General features: G+C 41.0%; 1 protein-coding gene across 1 annotated transcript in view; it reads right to left on the reverse strand.

The window, feature by feature from the left end:
• Positions 1 to 20,582, reverse strand: part of PPARGC1A (PPARG coactivator 1 alpha) — a 147,401-nt gene that overhangs the window by 13,903 nt on the left and 112,916 nt on the right. The window contains exon 13 of the mRNA XM_070948540.1: positions 17,849 to 17,942. Within this exon, the coding sequence (XP_070804641.1) occupies positions 17,849 to 17,942 (94 nt within the window). The remainder of the gene's footprint in view (positions 1 to 17,848; positions 17,943 to 20,582) is intronic.

Genomic DNA, 20,582 nt, shown 5'->3' on the forward strand with positions numbered 1-20,582 from the left:
GAGATGATTGGCCCCTCCCATAAGGCTTAAAAGAGGAGCAAAGGAACGTGGGCTCTTTGCAGGAAAGCAACATTGTTAATTCTGTTCCCAGTCGGCATCTCTGTTTGATTCTGGACTCCGTGTGGCTTTGCCAAGTAGGTCTTTGGCAGAGTGTCAAGGGAGATAAAGATTGGTGATTATCCCAAAGGACACTTTGCAACTAATTGGGACTCAGCTGTGAATGAACGTAATTCACAGCTCTTGCAATAAAAGAGGTTTTGGGGATTACTCGTGTGTTTCAATGACTCAGGAAGCCGAGGTCACAACAATACCCTACAATGAGCGTCTCTGCATTTGTGGAGCGGCAGAGGTAGAAGATCTGGCTCACATCCTATTTGATTGTTGCTTGTATATGGGGGTGAGACACAGTATCTTGGTCCATATACCAAACAAATGACCCACTGGGATCCCCATATCCAAACAACTTAGTTTAATGTGCGTCCAAAACCTGAAAATAACATTTAACACAGCACAGGACTTAAACAAAATGGGTTGTTTGAGATCTGCATATGTGGGATTGATTGGAGTAGATTGTAAGGGTGACACCGAGATATAATTTTGTCATTTTATTCTATTTTACATATTTATGTATTAATTTATATTGTATCTTATCCTATAACTATTGTATTTTACCCTACTCTTATTTTAAATTGTTTGTATAGGGTTTTATTGGTGATATGTGTTTGAACCTTGTCTTTGATATGGCCTATAGGCTAATCAATCAATCAATCTATCTATCTATCTATCTATCTATCTATCTATCTATCTATCCATCATCTATTATCTATCTATCTATCTATCTAACTCTATCTCTATCTATCTATCTATCTATCTATCTATCTATCTATCTATCTATCTCTATCTCTATCTATCTATCTATCTATCTATCTATCTAACTCTATCTCTATCTATCTATCTATCTATCTATCTATCTATCTAACTCTATCTCTATCTATCTATCTATCTATCTATCTATCTATCTATCTATCTAACTCTATCTCTATCTATCTATCTATCTATCTATCTATCTATCTAACTCTATATCTATCTATCTATCTATCTATCTATCTATCTATCTATCTATCTCTATCTCTATCTATCTATCTATCTATCTATCTATCTATCTATCATCTATCTATCTATCTATCTATCTATCTATCTATCTAACTAACTCTATCTCTATCTATCTATCTATCTATCTATCTATCTATCTAACTCTATCTCTATCTATCTATCTATCTATCTATCTATCTATCTATCATCTATCTATCTATCTATCTATCTATCTATCTAACTCTATCTCTATCTATCTATCTATCTATCTATCTAACTCTATCTCTATCTATCTATCTATCTATCTATCTATCTATCATCTATCTATCTATCTATCTATCTATCTATCTATCTAACTCTATCTCTATCTATCTATCTATCTATCTATCATCTATCTATCTATCTATCTATCTATCTATCTATCCATCATCTATTATCTATCTATCTATCTATCTAACTCTATATCTATCTATCCATCCATCCATCATCTATTATCTATCTATCATCTATCATCTATCTCTATCTATCTAATCATCATTATCTATCTATCTATCTATCTATCTATCTATCTATCTATCTATCATCTCTCTCTAATCATTATCTCTCTATCATCTATCTATATATCGATCATCTATCCATCCATCTATCTATCATCTATCTATCTATCTATCTATCTATCTATCTATCTATCTATCTCTATCTACCTATCTCATCTATCTATCCATCTATTATCTATCTATCTATCTATCTATCTATCTATCTATCTATCTATCATCTATCAAACTATTTTCACCATGTTAACATTTGGTTAAGACAGTCTCCCTTCTCCTTCATGAGACTTGGGCACTGAGTTTGAGCCAAAGCATTCTTTCAATCTTTAAAGTCTGTCGACCCAGAGTTATGTCACTGACTTTTTCCAATAGGCTTACCATTCCAAGACTGGTTTTTCATTTCATGAAGAATTGGGAATATTTTTCAAGAATTGTAATATTATACTTTTTACCCAAAAGGAAAATTTCTTAACAAGAGCCCAATTAAGGAACCATCAAGAGCACACCTACCAAGACTAACAGGGCAAGTCACTAGTATATAAAATGAGAGCAAACCCTACTAGCACTGATAATGTTACCTGTTTTGGTAATGAAACGTCTGCAAGAGACATTTGCCAAGCTCAGAGAGCATCAAGGACTTCACAGTTCAAGCCTGGGCTACAAATATTCTCTTCTATAGGAAACTTTCTTCCAAGCACTATATTTTCTAAAAGGGACATTTGATAGAGCTTTGTTGAGCATGTGTATCTTCTGTTTCAGGGAAGGAAGTGATCAGAATTGTAGTTATGATATATTGAAGCACACTGTTGATTCAAGCTTCCCTTTGTCCACCTCTACGTTGACTGCATGCCATCCTTCCTTCATCTCATGCTACGAGAGTTTCTACTATTTGTAAAGCATCATCCTGGTAAAACGAAGTTATCTTTGAGCTTCATCCAGAATGTCTATGAAAATGAGCATTGCAAAAACTACATGGAATCAAAAACTTGCCTATGCCAATTGCACCTAGATTTTCTCTTCTTAATTACAGAGTATACATATAGATTGGGTGAAACCAGGCTTAATAGCAGTAACTCGGAGAGGGATCTTGGAGTCTTAGTGGACAACTAGTTAAATATGAGCTAGCAGTGTGCGGTGGCAGCCAAAAAAGCCAATGCAATCCTAAATTGCATTAACAGAGAGATACAATCAAGATCAAGTGAGGTCATAATATTATTCTATAAAGCCCTAGTAAGACCACACCTAGAATGCTGAATCCAGTTTTGGTCACCACACTATAAAAAAGATGTTGAGACTCTAGAAAGAGTGCAGAGAAGAGCAACCAAGATTATGAGGGGACTGGAGGCTAAAACATACAATGAACGGTTGCAGGAACTGGGCATGGCTAGTCTAGTGAAGAGAAGAGGACCAAGGGAGACATCATAGCAGTCTTCCAATATTTGAGGGGCTGCCACAGAGAGGAGGTAGTTTTCCAAAGCATCTGAAAGCCAGACAAGGAATAATGGATGGAAACTGATCAAGGAGAGATTCAATTTGGGAATAAGGAGAAATTTTCTGACAGTGAGAACAATCAACTAATAGAACAGAAGTTGCCTTCGGAAGTTATGGGAGCTCCATCACTGGAAGCTTTCAAGAAGAGACCAGACTGCCATCTGTCAGAAATGGTGTAGGGTCTGCTTGGGCAGGGGGTTGGACTAGATGACCTCTAATGTCCCTTCCAACTCTGTTAATCTGTATCGGTATCTAATGTCTTATCTTTTTTGGCAGATGCCAAATAAGTGATAAGCTGCCGTTAGCCCATCACAGGGGAAGAGATCTTATAAGAACCCTAAAAATACTGCTTGATTGTTGTAGATTATAATAACAGAAAGATGAAAGTCCAACAGATTTCCCCCTCCCCCACCCCAATCCTTATACCCAACAGGATCAGGGAAGTGTTATTTGGAGTTGTTGTTTTTCTCACGCTTTCCCCTTTCCCAGGGCTAAAGGGCTGTTTCCCCACCTCCATGCTTTGGTCAAGGTTATTCCTGCATACTTGTGCCGCTGCCAATGCCAGAAAATTCGATCGGGATGAAAATAGGGTATAATGAGAGGCGGGAGGGGGGGGAGATAAGGGACTTGCAAATTCTGGATTGCTTCATTTCCTGCGTTCTGCATTGCAAGGACAATGATGTCCATTTTAGCTCTTCGTACTAGACCAGGTGGAAAAATCAGACCTTCCAGAAATGTGGTATCCCATAGTAAGATAGAATAACCGAATCTTGAAATCCTGCCAGAGTTTCTCCCCGTCCCATCTTGTACTTAGCTTCCCTCTATTTCAAGATGAGGGACGCGGTGGCTCAGGGGCTAAGACGCTGAGCTTGTCGATCGAAAGGTTGGCAGTTCAGAGGTTCGAATCCCGAGTGCCGCATAACGGGGTGAGCTCCCGTTACTTGTCCCAGCTTCTGCCAACCTAGCAGTTCAAAAGCAGGTAAAAAATGCAAGTAGAAAAATAGGGACCACTTTGGTGGGAAGGTAACAGCTTCCGTGCGCCTTTGGCATTGAGTCCTGCCGGCCACATGACCACGGAGACGCCTTCAGACAGCACTGGCTCTTCGGCTTTGAAACGGAGATGAGCACCGCCCCCTAGAGTCGGGAATGACTAGCACATATGTGCGAGGGGAACCTTTACCTTTACCTTATTCCAAGATGATATGGCATTTTCTCCAACCCACCTTCCTTCTTCCCTTAATGTCCTTTTCATCTCTTCCTCGAGGTCAGTTCTCCGTCCCTTTACAATTCACAAGGAAATGGATGAAGCCACACAACCAGATGGCATCAAAAGTTTCGGAAGAGGCGCATTATCAGGAGAAAGCACATACAGCTCCTTAGTATAGCCTCCCATTTCAGAATGGCATATTAAAGCTCCTAAAAAAACACCCAGGCGAAGTCGCGGTGCTAATTTATAACTTTAAATAAATTTAAGTTTGAACTTCAATTTGAACGTAACCTTCACCTTTCCACCTCCTTATTAGTCAGGCTCAACTGACTTCATCACTCGGGGTTTTTAAAGAAGAGATTGGGCAACCATGTATCTGAAATGTTATCGGGTCAGGGGTGGACTAGAAGACCTCCAAGGACCCTTCCAACTCTATTCTGATTGACTTGAATCCATGTCACCTTCTTGGCAAGCCTACAAAAGTGACTTGCTATTACCCTCTGCCACAATGGTGGCTTCCTTTCATTTTGCACTTCTCGCTCTAGCCTAAATCCTGGGATTTTTCTGGGATTTTCCATTTCAAGGGAAAGGGTCTAATCTCCCTGAGCCCAGCAACAGAATGATGTTATCACTTGGGCAAGTAACCCCAATGACTTTGTAAATATTATTAAGATGATGAATGAATGAATGGCATCTTCTGGAGATGCCATGCCAGTCGCTTTGAGAATAATAAGAGACACGCAGTAATCTTTTCCTTTTCTAGGATTAACCGGGTCCAAGACTGCTTAGTATTCAAGATCAGCCAAGGTTAACTCTTAGTCATTTCTTTGCTCCTTCAAACCAGTAAGGAGTAAATGCTGCATTAAAGAAAGGTAAAATTAAGAACTCTAACCCAGAGGTGGCTGAACATACATAACTGTGTCGAGGTAATTCAAATTCTGCAACAAGGAAATGTGCACCATTGACTCGAGCCATTTATGAAATAATAATCAAGCTATTTGCCCACAATAAAGGAGAATATCTGTAACTCAGGGTTGAAATGAGGGCTCCTTGGTGCTCTCTGAGCTTGTCTGTTTCATTTTGCTTACAAATAGGCATCCTACATATCAAAGGAGAAAATTTTAGGACACTTTCTAATGGAAGTAGAGATTCTACCAATTTTTGTTGGAAATATTCTGCTTAGGGAAATCCCTATTTTTTTCTATATTTGTTCCACGGATGAAATCCAGCAGGTTCTGACAGGTTCTGAAGAACCAGTAGTGGAAATTTTGAGTAGTTTGGAGAACCAGCAAATACTACCTCTGGCTGGCCCCAAAGTGGGTAGGGAATGGAGATTTTGCAATATCCTTCCCCCAGGAGTGGGGTGGGAATGAGGATTTTGCAGTATCTTTTTCCCAGGAGCGGGGTGGCAATGGGGATTTTGCAATATCCTTCCCCTGGAATGGGGTGGGAATGGGGATTTTGCAGTATCCTTCTCCTGCCACACCCACCAAGCCACACCAAGCCACGCTCACAGAAATGGTAATAAAAAAATTTGAATTCCACTACTGATTTGTTCCAAAGTTGTTTTCTTTTCCACAAATGGCTATTTTTGGGGTTTTTTCCTTGTAACTGTTTTGCTTCTCATCCAAGCTTCTTCAATCCAAGAAGCTTCTGGTATGAGAAGCAAAACATTTTCAAAGAAAAACAAAAAGCAAGAATGTCCAGATGCCTTTTGGAAACATTTTGTCTTTGCATGATGGGCATAGAATACAGATTTTACATTTTGAGTAACAGAATAAGAGGAAGGGACCTGGGAGGTCTTCTAGTCCAACCCCTTTGCTCAGGCAGGGAGGAAGCCCTATTTTATGTCAGACAAGTGGTTGTCCAATCTCTTCTTAAAACCTTCCAGTGTTGGAGCATCCATGACTTCTGGAGGCAAGTCGTTCCACGGATGAATTGTTCTCGCTGTCAGGAAATTTCTCCTTAGTTCTAGGTTGAAGAAGGAGATAAGATTGAAACATTTGATTCCCTTTATTTTGTACTGCAAGTCTGATGAACGTTGCACTTAAAAAGATAATAAAAGGAGGGGGAAATTACAGGTAATTGTCCTACGGTGAGTCTTGAAGAAAATCTCATCATGGCATAGAGGACAAAGATGGCAGAAATACCCAATCCGTCTGCCTGGATAGCTTAGCCTTCCTGTTGCAGCATTTTTCCCCCCTCCCTGTAGTATATTTCCTAGGAGTTGCAGCAAATCAGTGGTTTAACTTTATTGAAAATGCTGGTCACATAGAGACAAATTTAGAGTCATCATATTACACAGTTATTCTAGGTCATTTATAGATCGGATTTCTACTACAGTAACTCATTACGGCTATCCCCAAAAGGGGAGAGATAATCATTTGCCTATTGGAAGCTCATCTCTAAAGGGATATCATGGTTTCATTTTATTTCTCTCCCCTTCCCCCAAACTGTCCCAAATTCCTCCATTGCTACAATGGCAGAAATGACTGTTTCCTGCCTTACAATTTCTGCTCGCAAATGTTTAGTGGTTTATAGCTATTTGGGACCAATTCCTACTATTTTTATCCTCCATTGGAAGGGGTGGCCCTTCACTTAGTCACTAGACTTTTGTGCAGTAGGAAGGCACGGTTTGGTTATAGTGGTGATGGTTTGTTAATCTTGGCTCTCTTATGAGCCGCGGTGGCGCAGTGGTTAGGGTGCAGTACTGCAGGCTACTTCTGCTGACTGCCGGTTGCCTGCAATTCGGCAGTTCAAATCTCACCAGGCTCAAGATTGACTCAGCCTTCCGTCCTTCCTTCCTTCCTTGGTGGCGCAGTGGATAGAATGCAGAATTGCAGGCTAACTCTGCCCACTGCTAGCAGTTCGATCCTGACCGGCTCAAGGTTGACTCAGCCTTCCATCCTTCCGAGGTGGGTAAAATGAGGACCCAGATTGTAGGGGGCAAGAGGATGACTCTGTGAACTGCTTAGAGAGGGCTGTAAAAACACCGTGAGGCAATATATAAGTCTAAGTGCTACTGCTAGACCTCCCTCCCTCCCTCCCTCTCCCTCTCCCTCTCCCTTTCCTTTCCTTTCCTTTTTCTTTCCTTTCCTTTCCTTTTCCTTTCCTTTCCTTCCTTCCTTCTTTCCATGGTGGCGCAGTGGATAGAATGCAGCATTGCAGGCTAACTCTGCCCACTGCTAGCAGTTCGATCCTGACCGGCTCAAGGTTGACTCCGCCTTCCATCCTTCCGAGGTCGGTAAAATGAGGACCCAGATTGTTGGGAGCAATAGGCTGACTCTGTAAACCACTCAGAGAGTGCTGTAAAAATACTGTGAGGTAGTATATAAGTCTAAGTGCTATTGCTAGTCCTCCTGGCAGATGCCATACTCACCTCATTGTACCAGCAAACTTCCAAGGCTCTCACCTAAAAGACACAGGGAACCATGCTGCAATTTGGAAATGTGAAATGCAACGTGTGATAATTTGAAGGAGGTTTGGGAAGAAAGAAGGCTTTTGACCCGGGGATGTCTGAAAGACGTAGTAAAAATACTCGTGTTTTTCATGCCTGCCATCCTAGATGGGGGGGGGAAAAATCCCTTTATTATTATATTTTTTTGAAAGGCAAATATCAGTACCGTATCTGTTTTTTTTTAGAATAGAATAGAATAACAAAGTTGGAAGGGACCTTGGAGGTCTTCTAGTCCAACTCCCTGCCCAGGCAGGAAACCCTACACAACTTCAGGCAAATGGTTATCCAACATCTTCTTAAACATTTCCAGTGTTGGAGCACCCATAACTTCTAAAGGCAGGTCATTCCACTGGTTAATTGTTCTCACTGTCAGGAAATTTCTCCTTAGTTCTAGGTTGCTTCTCTCCTTGATGAGTTTCCACCCATTGCTTCTTGTCCTGCCCTCAGGGGCTTTGGAGAATAGTTTGACTCCCTCTTCTTTGTGGCAACCCCTGAGATATTGGAAGGCTGCTATCATGTCTCCCCTAGTCCTTCTTGTCATTAAACTAGACGTACCCAATTCCTGCAACCGTTCATCATATGTTTTATCCTCCAGTCCCCTCATCATCTTTGTTGCTCTTCTCTGCGCTCTTTCTAGAGTCTCAACATCTTTTTTACATCGTGGCGACCAAAACTGGATGCAGAATTCCAAGTGTGGCCTTATCAAGGCCTTATAAAGTGGTATTAACACTTTACATGATCTTGATTCTATCCCTCTGTTTATGCAGCCTAGAACTGTGTTGGCTTTTTTGGCAGCTGCTGCACACGGCTGGCTCATGTCTAAATGGTTGTCCACTAGGACTCCAAGATCCCTCTCACAGTTACTACTATTGAGCAAGGTACCACATATACTGTACCTGTGCATTTTGTTTTTCTTCCCTAAATGTAGAAACTTGCTTTTTTCATTGATGAATTTCATTTTGTTAGATAGCGCCCAAAGTCTGTCAAGATCCTTCTGTATCTTGAGCCTCTCTTCTGGAGTGTTGGCTCTTCCTGCCAGCTTTTGTTTGTTTCTTTTTTAGCAACCATTTTTTAATCACTTTTTAGGACCAAAAAATAATAAAAACCAGTCAAGACTTAAGAAACTGCTTGAAACTTCTCTGGCTTGTTTTTACAAGCAGAGAAGTCTGTAAAATCAGTTACTTGGGTGCATGAGAAAATGTAGATTTTTTTTTTATTTTTGGATATTCAGAATTAAAACAACCCCATTTCTAACCGAGAAGCATTTCCAGGGATTTTTAGATGGAAACTCTTCTCTGAGGAATCAGGAAAGGTAGAAAGTGGCTAGAATTGAACTGCTTTTTAATGATGATTAGTTGAAGAAATTATCGTAATGGTGGTGGAATTTACCTGGCATGGCAAACTAAACAAGCTATATTCCACATGTGTGGCATATAATAAGATTAATGCTACATGTAAACTCAGTTCCTGTTTTACTGAAAAATCTGAGGTTCTGTTCTGAACTTTCCAGGGTTTAAAGAAATTATACGATCTATAAAAGGCCATATTTTGATTGCGGACTGATTTCTTGAACACACGATACACTAAGTCTTCGTTTCTTAAAAAATAATTTATTGCTTTTTTTTTCTTCTCCCCATTACAATAGAAGACACTCAAAATCCAGAAAGAAAGAAAGAAAAAGAAAAAAGAAAGGGAAAGAAAAAAAGAAAGAAAAAAGCTGTAAACGTTTAGTTTGGCATTCACACAATCAAAAGTTAAAATACCTGTATCTTCAACCTACAAAGCAATTGACGGCAAGAGCTGCAGAGATCGGGTGCTACAGTATGCAAACAGAACTCGTGAAAAAGTTCTCTTTTATTGTTATTATTATTATTCATATTATTATTATTGTTATTATTATTGCTATCTACCTACTTCGAAATACAAAGACAAAATGAGGCAGAGAGAGCAAGCACAGGACACAGAACAAGACACAGTGGGATCTAACAAGAACATAAAAATGTTGGTGATGGAATGAGGGGAGTTATTAGATTTGGCTGCACGGATCACCGTAACCGATCAGTTCTCAGATTCTTCAAAGAAAGGGAAAGAGGAGAATTGAGACAGGTGAGGACGCTTTGATTTTCGACAAAGCGATAAATGCCAACCGACCAGCAATTAAGTGCACTCCGGTTCCTAGCAGCCCTGCTTAAAATGAATTCCCCCGGTCTCTTTTGCAGGAGGAGAAAAAGGGCGACCAAAAGTCAAAGGAAGACTAGCAACTGGGGTTTAATTTTATTAAAAAGCACAACCTTCCGTCAGCCGATGCGTCGGATGGAGTGGGCTGCAGCTCACAACCGCTTATGCCTTTTAATGAAAATGTGTCCCACTGCTAGCAAACTCCTTCCGAAATCTGAATTTCAACACCCTTTTCATAGGTGCGCCTCGACTTACGACCACGACTCAGCCCAAGTTTCCCGTTTGTCAAGGGAGACATTTGTTAGGCCAGTTTTTGTCCCATTTTACGACCTTCCTCGCAAAAGGGGGAATCACGTGACCCTGGGACTCGTCCTAATGGATGAGTCAGTTGCCAATTTGGGCCACGTGTCCACGAGGATGCCACAACAGTCGTAAGTGCAAAAGACGGCCAGAAGTCACCTTTTTCTCAGTTCTCCGTCGCAAGTTCGCACGGCCACTAAACGAACCGTTTGTAAGTCAAGGGCTACTGTGTTTCCCTGAAAATAAACTCGTGTCTTATATTTTTTTGAACCCTGAAATAAGCGCTTGGCCTTATTGCCATGCGCTCAAAAGCCGGATTGGGCTTATTATCAGGGGAGGTCTTATTTTGGGGGGAAACAGGGTACCTGTAATTGTAAGAGCTGCCTGTCCTTTACACACAGACTCATAAAAAGTTTTGCTTCCCAACCTTCCATTCTTTCAAAGGTGCTTGGTTCTACTAGATATTACCTGATCAGAGTAGAGCCTCTCTGAATGGAGGGCAGAAGGAAAAAAAACAAGAACACAGGAACCGTGACAATCTTATCTTCCCCAAATTAAATGGGATTTGCTGTGATTTCAGCCCACTCACCCCTGGGAGCCAAATGCACCACGGCATTTGGGGGAAACAGAGGTTCTGACTTCAAATCACGTAGTTTATGTTCAGAGGTTGATTGCTTTGGACAAAGTAGGCCACGTCACAGCTTGGCCAAAGCAAGATGGGTTTTTTTTCTCCTCTTCCTTTCTCGTGAAAGGCAGAACTTGGCTAGGAGAGGAAAGCTATGGAGGTGGACGTATTTTGATTCAGGTTCTTCTGAAGCCTGGACCTTGCTCCAGAGAAAGGCTAAGCAGGACAGGTCATCATGTATGAAAGACCTTTCCTTAAAAAATGCTTGCCTTTATCTCTGACCATCGGAAGGAGCAAGAAGGAAAAGTCCCAAAGGTGCTTTTTTCAAGAGGCAACTGGACTCTCTCGTTTTCCTTTGAAGACATTTTGCTTCTTATCCAAGAAGCAGAGGAACTCCATTTTTCCTATCCTTAAAGCTTTCCGGATTCCTTTTTCTGTCCTCTCTGTGCAAGCAAAGGAATTTGTGGCTTTTTTGGGGGGGGGGGAATTATTGCACCTTCTTTTACGTCAAACTTCTCAGCTAAAGTCCAAGAAGCTTCTTCAGCTGGAGGAAGCTTCTTGGATGAGAAGCAAACATCTTCAAAGGAAAAAAAACAAAACAGAAAGTCCAGTTGCCTCTTGAACAAAAAAAAAGGACCTTTGGGGACCTCCGTGATCTGGAGGATGGAGAGTCTCCCTAGATACCCAGAAGGAAAAGGCTCTGCCTGTATACAGAGTGGGGGCCATTTCATAACCTCCAAATCTTGATGGTCTCCTTCAAGGGACATCAGGCCCAATCAACATGACGAGGGGCAAAAAACTTGGGGGGGGGGATTATAGTCTAAAGCCGTGACGGCGAATCTATGGCAAACAATGCCCTCTCTGTGGGCATGTGCACTGTCCCCAGCTGCTTTTCTAGTTTCTGGTGCGTTCACAGGTGCCAGAGCGCCAGAAAATGGCCTGAAAACGGCCAAAAACCTGCTTTTTGGGCTGTTTTCAGGCCATTTTCTGGCTGTTTTGGGGCTATTTTCAGGTCGTTTTCTGGGCCATTTTCAGGCTGTTTTTCGGGCTGTTTTGGGGCTAAAAAAGGCCTGAAAATGGCCCAAGAAACAGGCAAAATACCAGGGATGCATGCGCTGGCCAGCTGATCTTTGGGTTTCCGGTGCTCCGGCGCGCACATGCACCTATGTCCCAGTTTGGGCACTTGGTGCCGAAAAGGTTCGCCATCTCTGGTCTAAAGTATCTGGAGGCCATTCGGTTGCTTAGCATGGGCTCTATCTCCCCAAACTTTTGAACCTCTACAAATCACAGTGCAGTTTCTTCTACTGAGATGAGAAAGTTTAACCCGAGAGACCTAAGCGGAAAACTTTATGCACGTGATCCAATTCTCCTTTGTCCTGCACTACAGGGAAGAGATCTCTTCCTGTTCTACGGATGTGCAAAGATGCCATAATTGACCACACAACTCATAAAGTGTTCCCTCTTTCACTGCTTGCAAAAATGTATTAACAAGAGCAATAGCACTTGGACGTATATACCACTTCACAGCGCTTTTGCAGCCTTCTCGAAGCATATTGCCCCCCCCAACAATCTGGGTCCTCATTTTTACCGACCTCGGAAGGATGGAAGGCAAAGTCAACCTTGAGCCGGTCAGGATCGAACTCCAGACAGTAGGCAGAGTTAGCCTGCAATACTGCAGTCTGACCACTGCGCCACCAGGTAAAATATATAATTTTTGTGTGCATGAGGATGAATATCTTGATACAAAAATCTATGAGCTGTGTTTGAACAAGCCCATATCTTTCAGCATTAATTATACTATAATTATACCTGAAGGATGAATTCTGCTGCATAAGCAGATAGAGAAATGCCTACGGAAGACACTTCTTCTTTTATTTTGACCAACCGTGAGAGATCAGTAGTATACATTTCTTAGTGCCTGACGCACTCAAATTCTGGCATTTTATGGAAAAGCAGCAAATGCCCTAAAAAAATTAGGGCTGTAAGAAAAATGGGAACTATTTTACCAATTTTGTGATCTCTTAAGAGGCATCTGTAATGGATGGTGCTTTTTCAAGAGGCAACTGGACTTTCCTTTGTTTTTCCTTGAAGACGTTTTGCTTCTCATCCAAGAAGCTTCTTCCATTCTGGCTGAATGGTGGAGAACGGAAGGACTGATAGTCAGTCAGAGGCGAAGAAGCTTCTTGGATGAGAAGCGAAACGTCTTCAAGGAAAAACAAAGGAAAGTCCAGTTGCCTCTTGAAAAATCACCTGACCTGCATGATGGAGAATCTCCATAGACATTTAACAGGTAGAGCCATACTTTTGGATTTCTTTGGTTTGGGGGGATCTCGGGCAATTTTAAGGGGACACAAATGTGTGCCTGAAGTCTTCCTAATGTTGAAGGAACTCATTCATCCTTTGAAACCCCTTCCCCAAACCCTCATTGACTCTCCCTATCTCGGGCAGGTGGACTCCACCTGTCCTATGACACCTGTCTCAACCCCATGAATGGGAAGACGTAACAAGAAGTCTCATCTTGTAATGGTGTGTGTGTGTGTGGAGTTGAAATCCAGTGAAGCAATGGACAATGATGACATGGACAGACAAGATGTGAATGAGATGGCGGGCTGCACAAATTCGTTCATTTTAGCAGCTTTGTACTATGTTCAGCCCAGAAATGGATTCTACGATTCTGAAAGCTCCCACAGATTTATGGGGGCTCCTAAGGCCATAATAGTGCATAGCTAAATCATAATAAAGGGGAAGGAAAGAGCCACTGTTTCATAAGGGGGGAAAAAAAGACATTTTTTAAAAAAAACATAATATACATTTAACAACCTTACAATAGGGTGTGCATCTTAGGTATAAAATTTCCACTGGCCTTTTTTTTATTATTTTAGTCACCTCATAATTTATAATAAATAGTTAATCACAACTGATAAATATGCCTCTTTCAGTAAACAAAGGAATGAAAATTAGTGTTTATACAGGATGTATACATTTAAAATCATAGGACGCTGCCAATGAAGAGATTACTGGCTTCAAGAAAAGTGTGTTCAGAAACACAGAATTATTTTAAAAGCAGAACTGTGCTCCGTACCACAACAATTTGTTTTATCAAATCAAAGTCACAGCAGTGAAAAGAAAGCATATTTTTTTTTATATATAAAGATTTCTGACTTCTAGTTTCGAAACTATCAATACACAAAGTAAAAACTGATCTTGATTACACTTTAAGAAGCAGTAAATAAAATAATGATATCTTCTAGAAAAAAAATAATGAGAAATATCTGCCACCCACCCCCACACTTTAATAAATTTTATGTATATAAAAGCACTAAAGATATGCAAAAGGAAGGAAGGAAGGAAGGAAGGAAGGAAGGAAGGAAGGAAGGAAGGAAGGAAGGAAGGAAGGAAGGAAAGAGATATTAATTATACCTAGGTGGTTAAGATTTGAAAAAAGTCAGGATCCAGGCAAAGTTAAGATAAATCCAATTCCCAGACAAATTTGCACCAAAAACTACATTAAATGAGAGTGTAAACAGGAGAGCAATGTTAAACTCAGCCAAGCTACATTGCAAACTTTGTGTTAAATTATCTCACTTATATCTATTGGGCTGATACCAAATAATCCAACCACAACAAAGCTTCTCAATCAGAATAGAGAGCTGGAAGGGACCTTGGAGGTCTTCTAGTCCAGCCCCCTGCTGAAGCAGTAGACCCTCTACCATTTTAGACAAGTGGCTGTCCAATATCTTCTTAAAAACCTCCAGTGATGGAGCACCCACAACTTCTGAAGGCAACTTCTATTCCACTGGTCGATTGTCCTCACAGTTAGGAAGTTTCTCCTTAATTCCAGGTTGCTTCTCTCCTTGATGAGTTTCCATCCATTGTTTCTTCTCCTGCTTTGTTAGTTGTTCTGTTGCTTGCTAGATTTTATCTCGGTTCTCAAGAGCTTCTTGCTAATAGCGGTTAACAAAGCTACTAAATTGGGGTCTTTGCCGTATATCAAGTTAGGCTCCTTGATAATGTATCAAGGTTGGTCGGCCATCTGCCTCTGAATGCATAGATGTCACCTCTAGAAAATCCTCCAGCCGCATTGGTGGAAATCACTTTCCTAATAACCTCAGTGACACTTGTAAATAACTAGTCGTATTTCTTCAGGAAACGCTTTGAGCTTCGTCATCCAGTGATTTCACTAATTCAAGTCAAGATATTAGTAGTCCGGGAAGTTGTAGAATGCTCTCTATTTTAAGCAGACTGTGTTTCTGATTCAAAGCACATTTTTATTCTGAATAACAGAATATCAAGATTTGGAAGGAACCTTGAAGGTCTCCTAGTCGAGCCCCCTGCTCAAGCAGGAAACCCCATAACATTTCAGATAAGTGACTGTCAAATCTCTTCTTAAAAACTTCCAGTGTTGGAGCATTCAGAACTTCTTGAGGCAAGTCGTTCCACTGATTAATTGTCCTCACTGTCAGGAAATTTTTCCTTAGTTCTGGGTTGCTTCTCTCCTGGATTAGTTTCCATCAGTTGCTTCTTGTCTTGCCCTCAGGTGCTTTGGAGAATAGCTTGACTCCCTCTTCTTTGGGGCAGCCCCTGAGATATTGGAAGACTGCTCTCATGTCTCCCCTAGTCCTTCTTTTCATCAGACTAGAGGCACCCAGTTCCCAATTCTAATCCAGACAAAAGCATCCTATGTGTTTTCAGCAAGCCAGACCAGAAATATTTGATTGGAGTTCTGCATATTTTATTGAGAACTTTCATTAAGAGGTTGCAAGACTCCAATTTCACGTCCAATATGAATATTTGGAGAATAAATACATGTGTGTATAGCAAGTATAGGTTACTTCCTGACACACAAGTTCTAGAAAACTTCTTTCCTTCAGAATAATCCCGCTTCTCGGTTGCTCCGCTCTGATCTGACATTTTTAGGATCATGCAGCTTTCCAGAAGTTAATCCTCAAATCCAGCCCATTCTAGTTGGGAAGACAGCTTCTACCATCTGCAAGAGCTAAACGGGAAGAAGAAGAAGAAGAAGAAGAAGAAGAAGAAGAAGAAGAAGAAGAAGAAGAAGAAGAAGAAGAAGAAGAAGAAGAGGAAGAGGAAGAGGAAGAGGAAGAGGAAGAGGAAGAGGAAGAGGAAGAGGAAGAGGAAGAGGAACAGGAACAGGAAGAGGAAGAGGAGGAGGAGGAGGAGGAGGAGGAGGAGGAGGAGGAAGACAAAGAAGAAGAAGAAGAAGAAGAAGAAGAAGAAGAAGAAGAAGAAGAAGAAGAAGAAGAAGAAGAAGAAGAAGAAGAAGAAGAAGAAGAAGAAGATGCTTTTTGAATCTCTAATCTATAATTGTGACCTGGTACATCCCTGCCTTAATATTACCAGCACAAATAACAATCATATTGCAAGCTGCCACTGTCTGACCTACAGTAAAAGTGATAAAACATTAAGAGATTCCTCTGCTAATTGTGTAGCTTGGGAGGTTTTGAATATTCTTAACTTTGGCTGAATCCTGATCATTAAAGAAAGGAAGAACGAGATGGCAAAACATCAGCATTTTCCCATCCAGTGCACACATTCATACATTCACTTGCACGCTTTACTTTTTTTCCTTCTTCTTTTAACAATCAAATATAGATAAGCGTTAAGTTCAGCTTTCTAAATACGTTAGTGTACAATATTGTTTCGCCTTGTTATAATTACATTTGAATAGTCTCGATTAAGAAAAAATTCAGCAGTTTTGTTTTTCGTTTTTTTAAAAGAACGCGGCATTTACAGTGCATAGCTCTAACAAAAAAAAAAAAGAAACAGTGAGTGAGAGAGAAAGTGCGTTGTTTTCTCATATGCTATGTACACGAAATAAAAATACTCCGTTTGAACAAGTATAAATACTTGACTGCATTCTCAAATGTATTTGGGTACATTCTTTTCTCTTTTCCTCCGTGAAGGTTACCCGCAACTGTTTTGTAGAGTAACACCGTGTGGGTTCATCAAGGAAGAAAAAAAGAAAGAAAGAAAGAAAGAAAGAAAGAAAGAAAGAAGGAAGGAAGGAAGGAAGGAAGGAAGGAAGGAAGGAAGGAAGGAAGGAAGGAAGGAAGGAAGATGAAAGAAAGGAAAGAAGGAAGGAAGAAAAGAGGGAGGGAGAGAGGAAGGAGGGAAGGAAGGAAGGAGGGAGGGAGGGAAGGAAGGAAGGAAGGAAGGAAGGAAGGAAGGAAGGAAGGAAGGAAGGAAGGAAGGAAGGAAAGAACTATCCCACAGGCTGATAGTTAATAAGGAGGATCTTGATCACTCTGTTTTGGACACACACACACAAAATGGAAGTCACAATTAAAACAGCACACATTTAAAATCCTCTCGATGTTTTTTCAACCTTCCACTGTTTTTTTTTCCTCTCCCCTGGCAACAACACAGGAACCGACCATCGGTTTTGCAGTATCTGCAAGTTCTCTTTTTTGAGATGGTCATCCTATTAAAACAACCCAGTGTGAGAAGCTTGCTTTACGGGAATCTTTAAAAATAATAAAAAAAACCGAAACAAAAGAAATAAAATAAAATAAAGCACCCAAACACAGTTGTGTATCTTAGATGCCAGCAGCTAAAAGGTTCGGTTTGCTCCGTTCGGGGGGGAAAAAAAACACCGCACCGTTATGTACATATTTTCTAAGTTTTCCTTGGACTCGATCTCTATGGAACTGCTGCCCCTTATCAAAACCCCAACCACCTCCTGCACACCCTGGAAAAGCAGCACCGAAACTTAAAAATAGATTTCACTGGGGTTATGAAAACTCCCGCTCTTCGTCTGCCTCTACTTGTGTCCACGTAAAACCACTTTTTTTTTTGTAAGGGAGAAACGCAGAGGAGGAGATGCACGTGTGAAGGATGACTTCCTTTACGGGCTACGACTGAATGGCCACGCTGCTTGGCGAGCTTTTCGGCAACTTTCCGCTCTTCTACGCCTCGCCGAACGTTACCTTCGGAAGCTCCGTTGCGCCTCTTTAAGTAAACTATCGAAATCCATCGAGTCGTACTTGCTCTTAGTAGAAGCAGGATCGAAATCGTCTGAATCTAGAAGATAAAAAAATAAATTTCTTGAGCCAGACTCATGCGCCCTCTTGCCTACGACCTGACCGTACCAGCTCAGGGGTTTTTTTTTTCCAAACGCGGCCCCTTTAAGACAGGTGGACTTCAACTCCCAGAATTCCCTAGTCAGCATGTCGGGGAATTCTGGGAGTTGAAGTCCGGTTATTTCAAAGCGGCCGAGTTTGAAAAATGCTGATACTACAGGTAGTCTTTGAGCAGTGGTAGGTTGCCCCCGGTTCGGACCGGTTCGCAAGAACCGGTAGTAAAACCGGCGGGAGGCCCCGCTCACCACCCCAAATGTCGTCATCAGCGATCTTCGCATGTGATCCCGTTGTGAACCGGTGGTAAAGATAAGTAGAACCCACTCCTGTCTTCGACGTACAACAGTCCATTTAGGGACCGTTCAAAGTTACGACGGCCGTGAAAAAAAGTGGCTGATGACCATTTTCCACACTTACGACTGTTGCAATATCCCCATCGTCACGTGATCCAAATACAGATGCTTGGCAAGTGATTCGTATTTATGGCGGTTGCATGTCCTGGGGGTCACGTGATCCCCTTTTGAGACCTTCTGACAAGCAAAGTCAATGGGAAAAGTGGATTCACTTAACAACCGGGTTATCACAAATTCACTTAACAACCAGGTTAACTGCAGAGATTCACTTAACAACTCTGGTGAGAAAGGTCGTAAAATGGGGCAAAACTTGTTGAACAAATGTCTTACTTAACAATGGAAATTTTGGGCTTGAATGCGGTCATAAGCTGAGGAACACGAAGCATTTTCAGTATATTTTTCTCGCTGATTGTTATAAAAATACAAACGACAGTTGAAAACCAAATTAATTTCATTGAAAACTATCTGATATGGAACTGTCTAATTAAAGATAAGGTAAATGACAAAGAAAAGAGGGGAAAAAAAGTAAGAAAACATTTCCACATGACCACAGGAAAAAAGAAAAGAAAAAGAAAATATACGGAGTATTACAATGAATGTCTTTCTTTTCCCGGACTATAAACATAACGCCCTGATGATTATGCAAACCAGTATAAAGGTTTTAAACAACCAATAAAACTTTAAAGAGAATAACAATACCTAAACTTGCTCTGTGTTAACAAGGAGCTAATAAGGTTGACCAACATCGCAAGATCTCTTATTTAGGATTGGGAACTTGTCTGAAACTTATAAAATTCTGATTCATGGATCAATTCTTTGCAATTCGTTTGCACAACTTTGTCATTTCTAAGGATATAAGCGAATTACCAATGCAGATTTACCCTATTCTTCCTTTGGGAGGCTCAACCAATATTATCTCTACTGATGGAAGCTCCTTTTTCTGGCATTTTAGAAATGCAGGTAGTCCTTGATGTATGGCCACAATTTCTGTCGTTCAGCGAGACAGTTGTTCGGTGACTTTTAACTCATTTTATGACCTTTCTGGCCACAACTAAGTATATCACTCGTTAAATTAATAACACCGTTGTTAAGTGAATTGGGCTTCCCCATTGACTTTGTTTGTCGGAAAGTCGCAAAAGGGGGAATCACGTGGGCCTCTGCAACCGTCATAAGTACAAGTCAGTTTCCAAGCGTCTGAATTTGGACCACGTGACCCTGGGGATGCTGCAACGGTCGTAAGCGTGAAACATGGTCCTAAGTGACTTTTTTTCAGCGCCATTGTAACTTCAAACAGTCACTAAATGAACTGTTGTTAAGTCGAGGAGTATCTGTATAGTTCAGGGGTCTGCAACCTTAAACACTCAAAAGAGCCATTTGGACCCGTTTCCCACAGAAAAAAAAACACCGGGAGTCACAAAAACCCTTCCCGTGCCTGACTATTTCTTGAGCGGCCACAAAACTAGCTTATGTAGTTGAATTAAACCTTCTGTTTTCTTCTGAAACTTTTCTTTTCTTGGATTTATCCATGGTTGGCCTACCGGGGGTTGAATAGCTCAATAAATCATGTGCCGGCAGGTGTCGCACATTGGCGGTTGTGACGCATATTTTGAGCGACAGGGAGCCACAGTAGAGGGGTGAAAGAGCCACATATGGCTCCAGAGCCGCAGGTTGCTGATCCCTGGAATAGTTACACCCACACAAATGACATGCATTGGTAGTGTGATAGGAGCAGGATATTGTCGCATCACTAGGCAGAATTAGTGTAGACACTAAATTTTAATTTTACACGTCTCAGTGGCTGCAATCATTACTCAATATTCTTGGATCCTCTTATTGGACTGCTGTATTGAAAAAAATCTCTTTTTGCAAGTCATTTCTTGTTGGTCATTATATTTTTATATAAGCTCTTTGATGAATTGCCAATTACAGCAGGATAACACTCTAATGTCATCCGAGACAGTCCTAGTAACCACGTTGTTTCTCTAAAAAATGTTACAGAGAACAAAATATATTTTAATTATTCCACAAATTAATTGCCTTGCGTGATGAGCTGTTTGGGGTTGATTCTAGAATATGTCATGACGCTTTTTCCTCCGTAAGCTAGGGCCCCTGTTCCTCTTCCGTGTTTAATTTATTTATTCCCTGCAACTTGCAAGTCAGAATTTGGATAATTTCCCCTGACATCCATAGACATTTTCCCGTGGAATGATGGCCTGATCATTTCTAGTATA

This window comes from Pituophis catenifer, unplaced genomic scaffold (genome assembly GCF_029215685.1).
Source record: "Pituophis catenifer annectens isolate HBS135680 unplaced genomic scaffold, rPitCat1.0.hap2 SCAF_8, whole genome shotgun sequence".
In the NCBI taxonomy this organism is placed as follows: Eukaryota; Metazoa; Chordata; class Lepidosauria; order Squamata; family Colubridae; genus Pituophis; species Pituophis catenifer.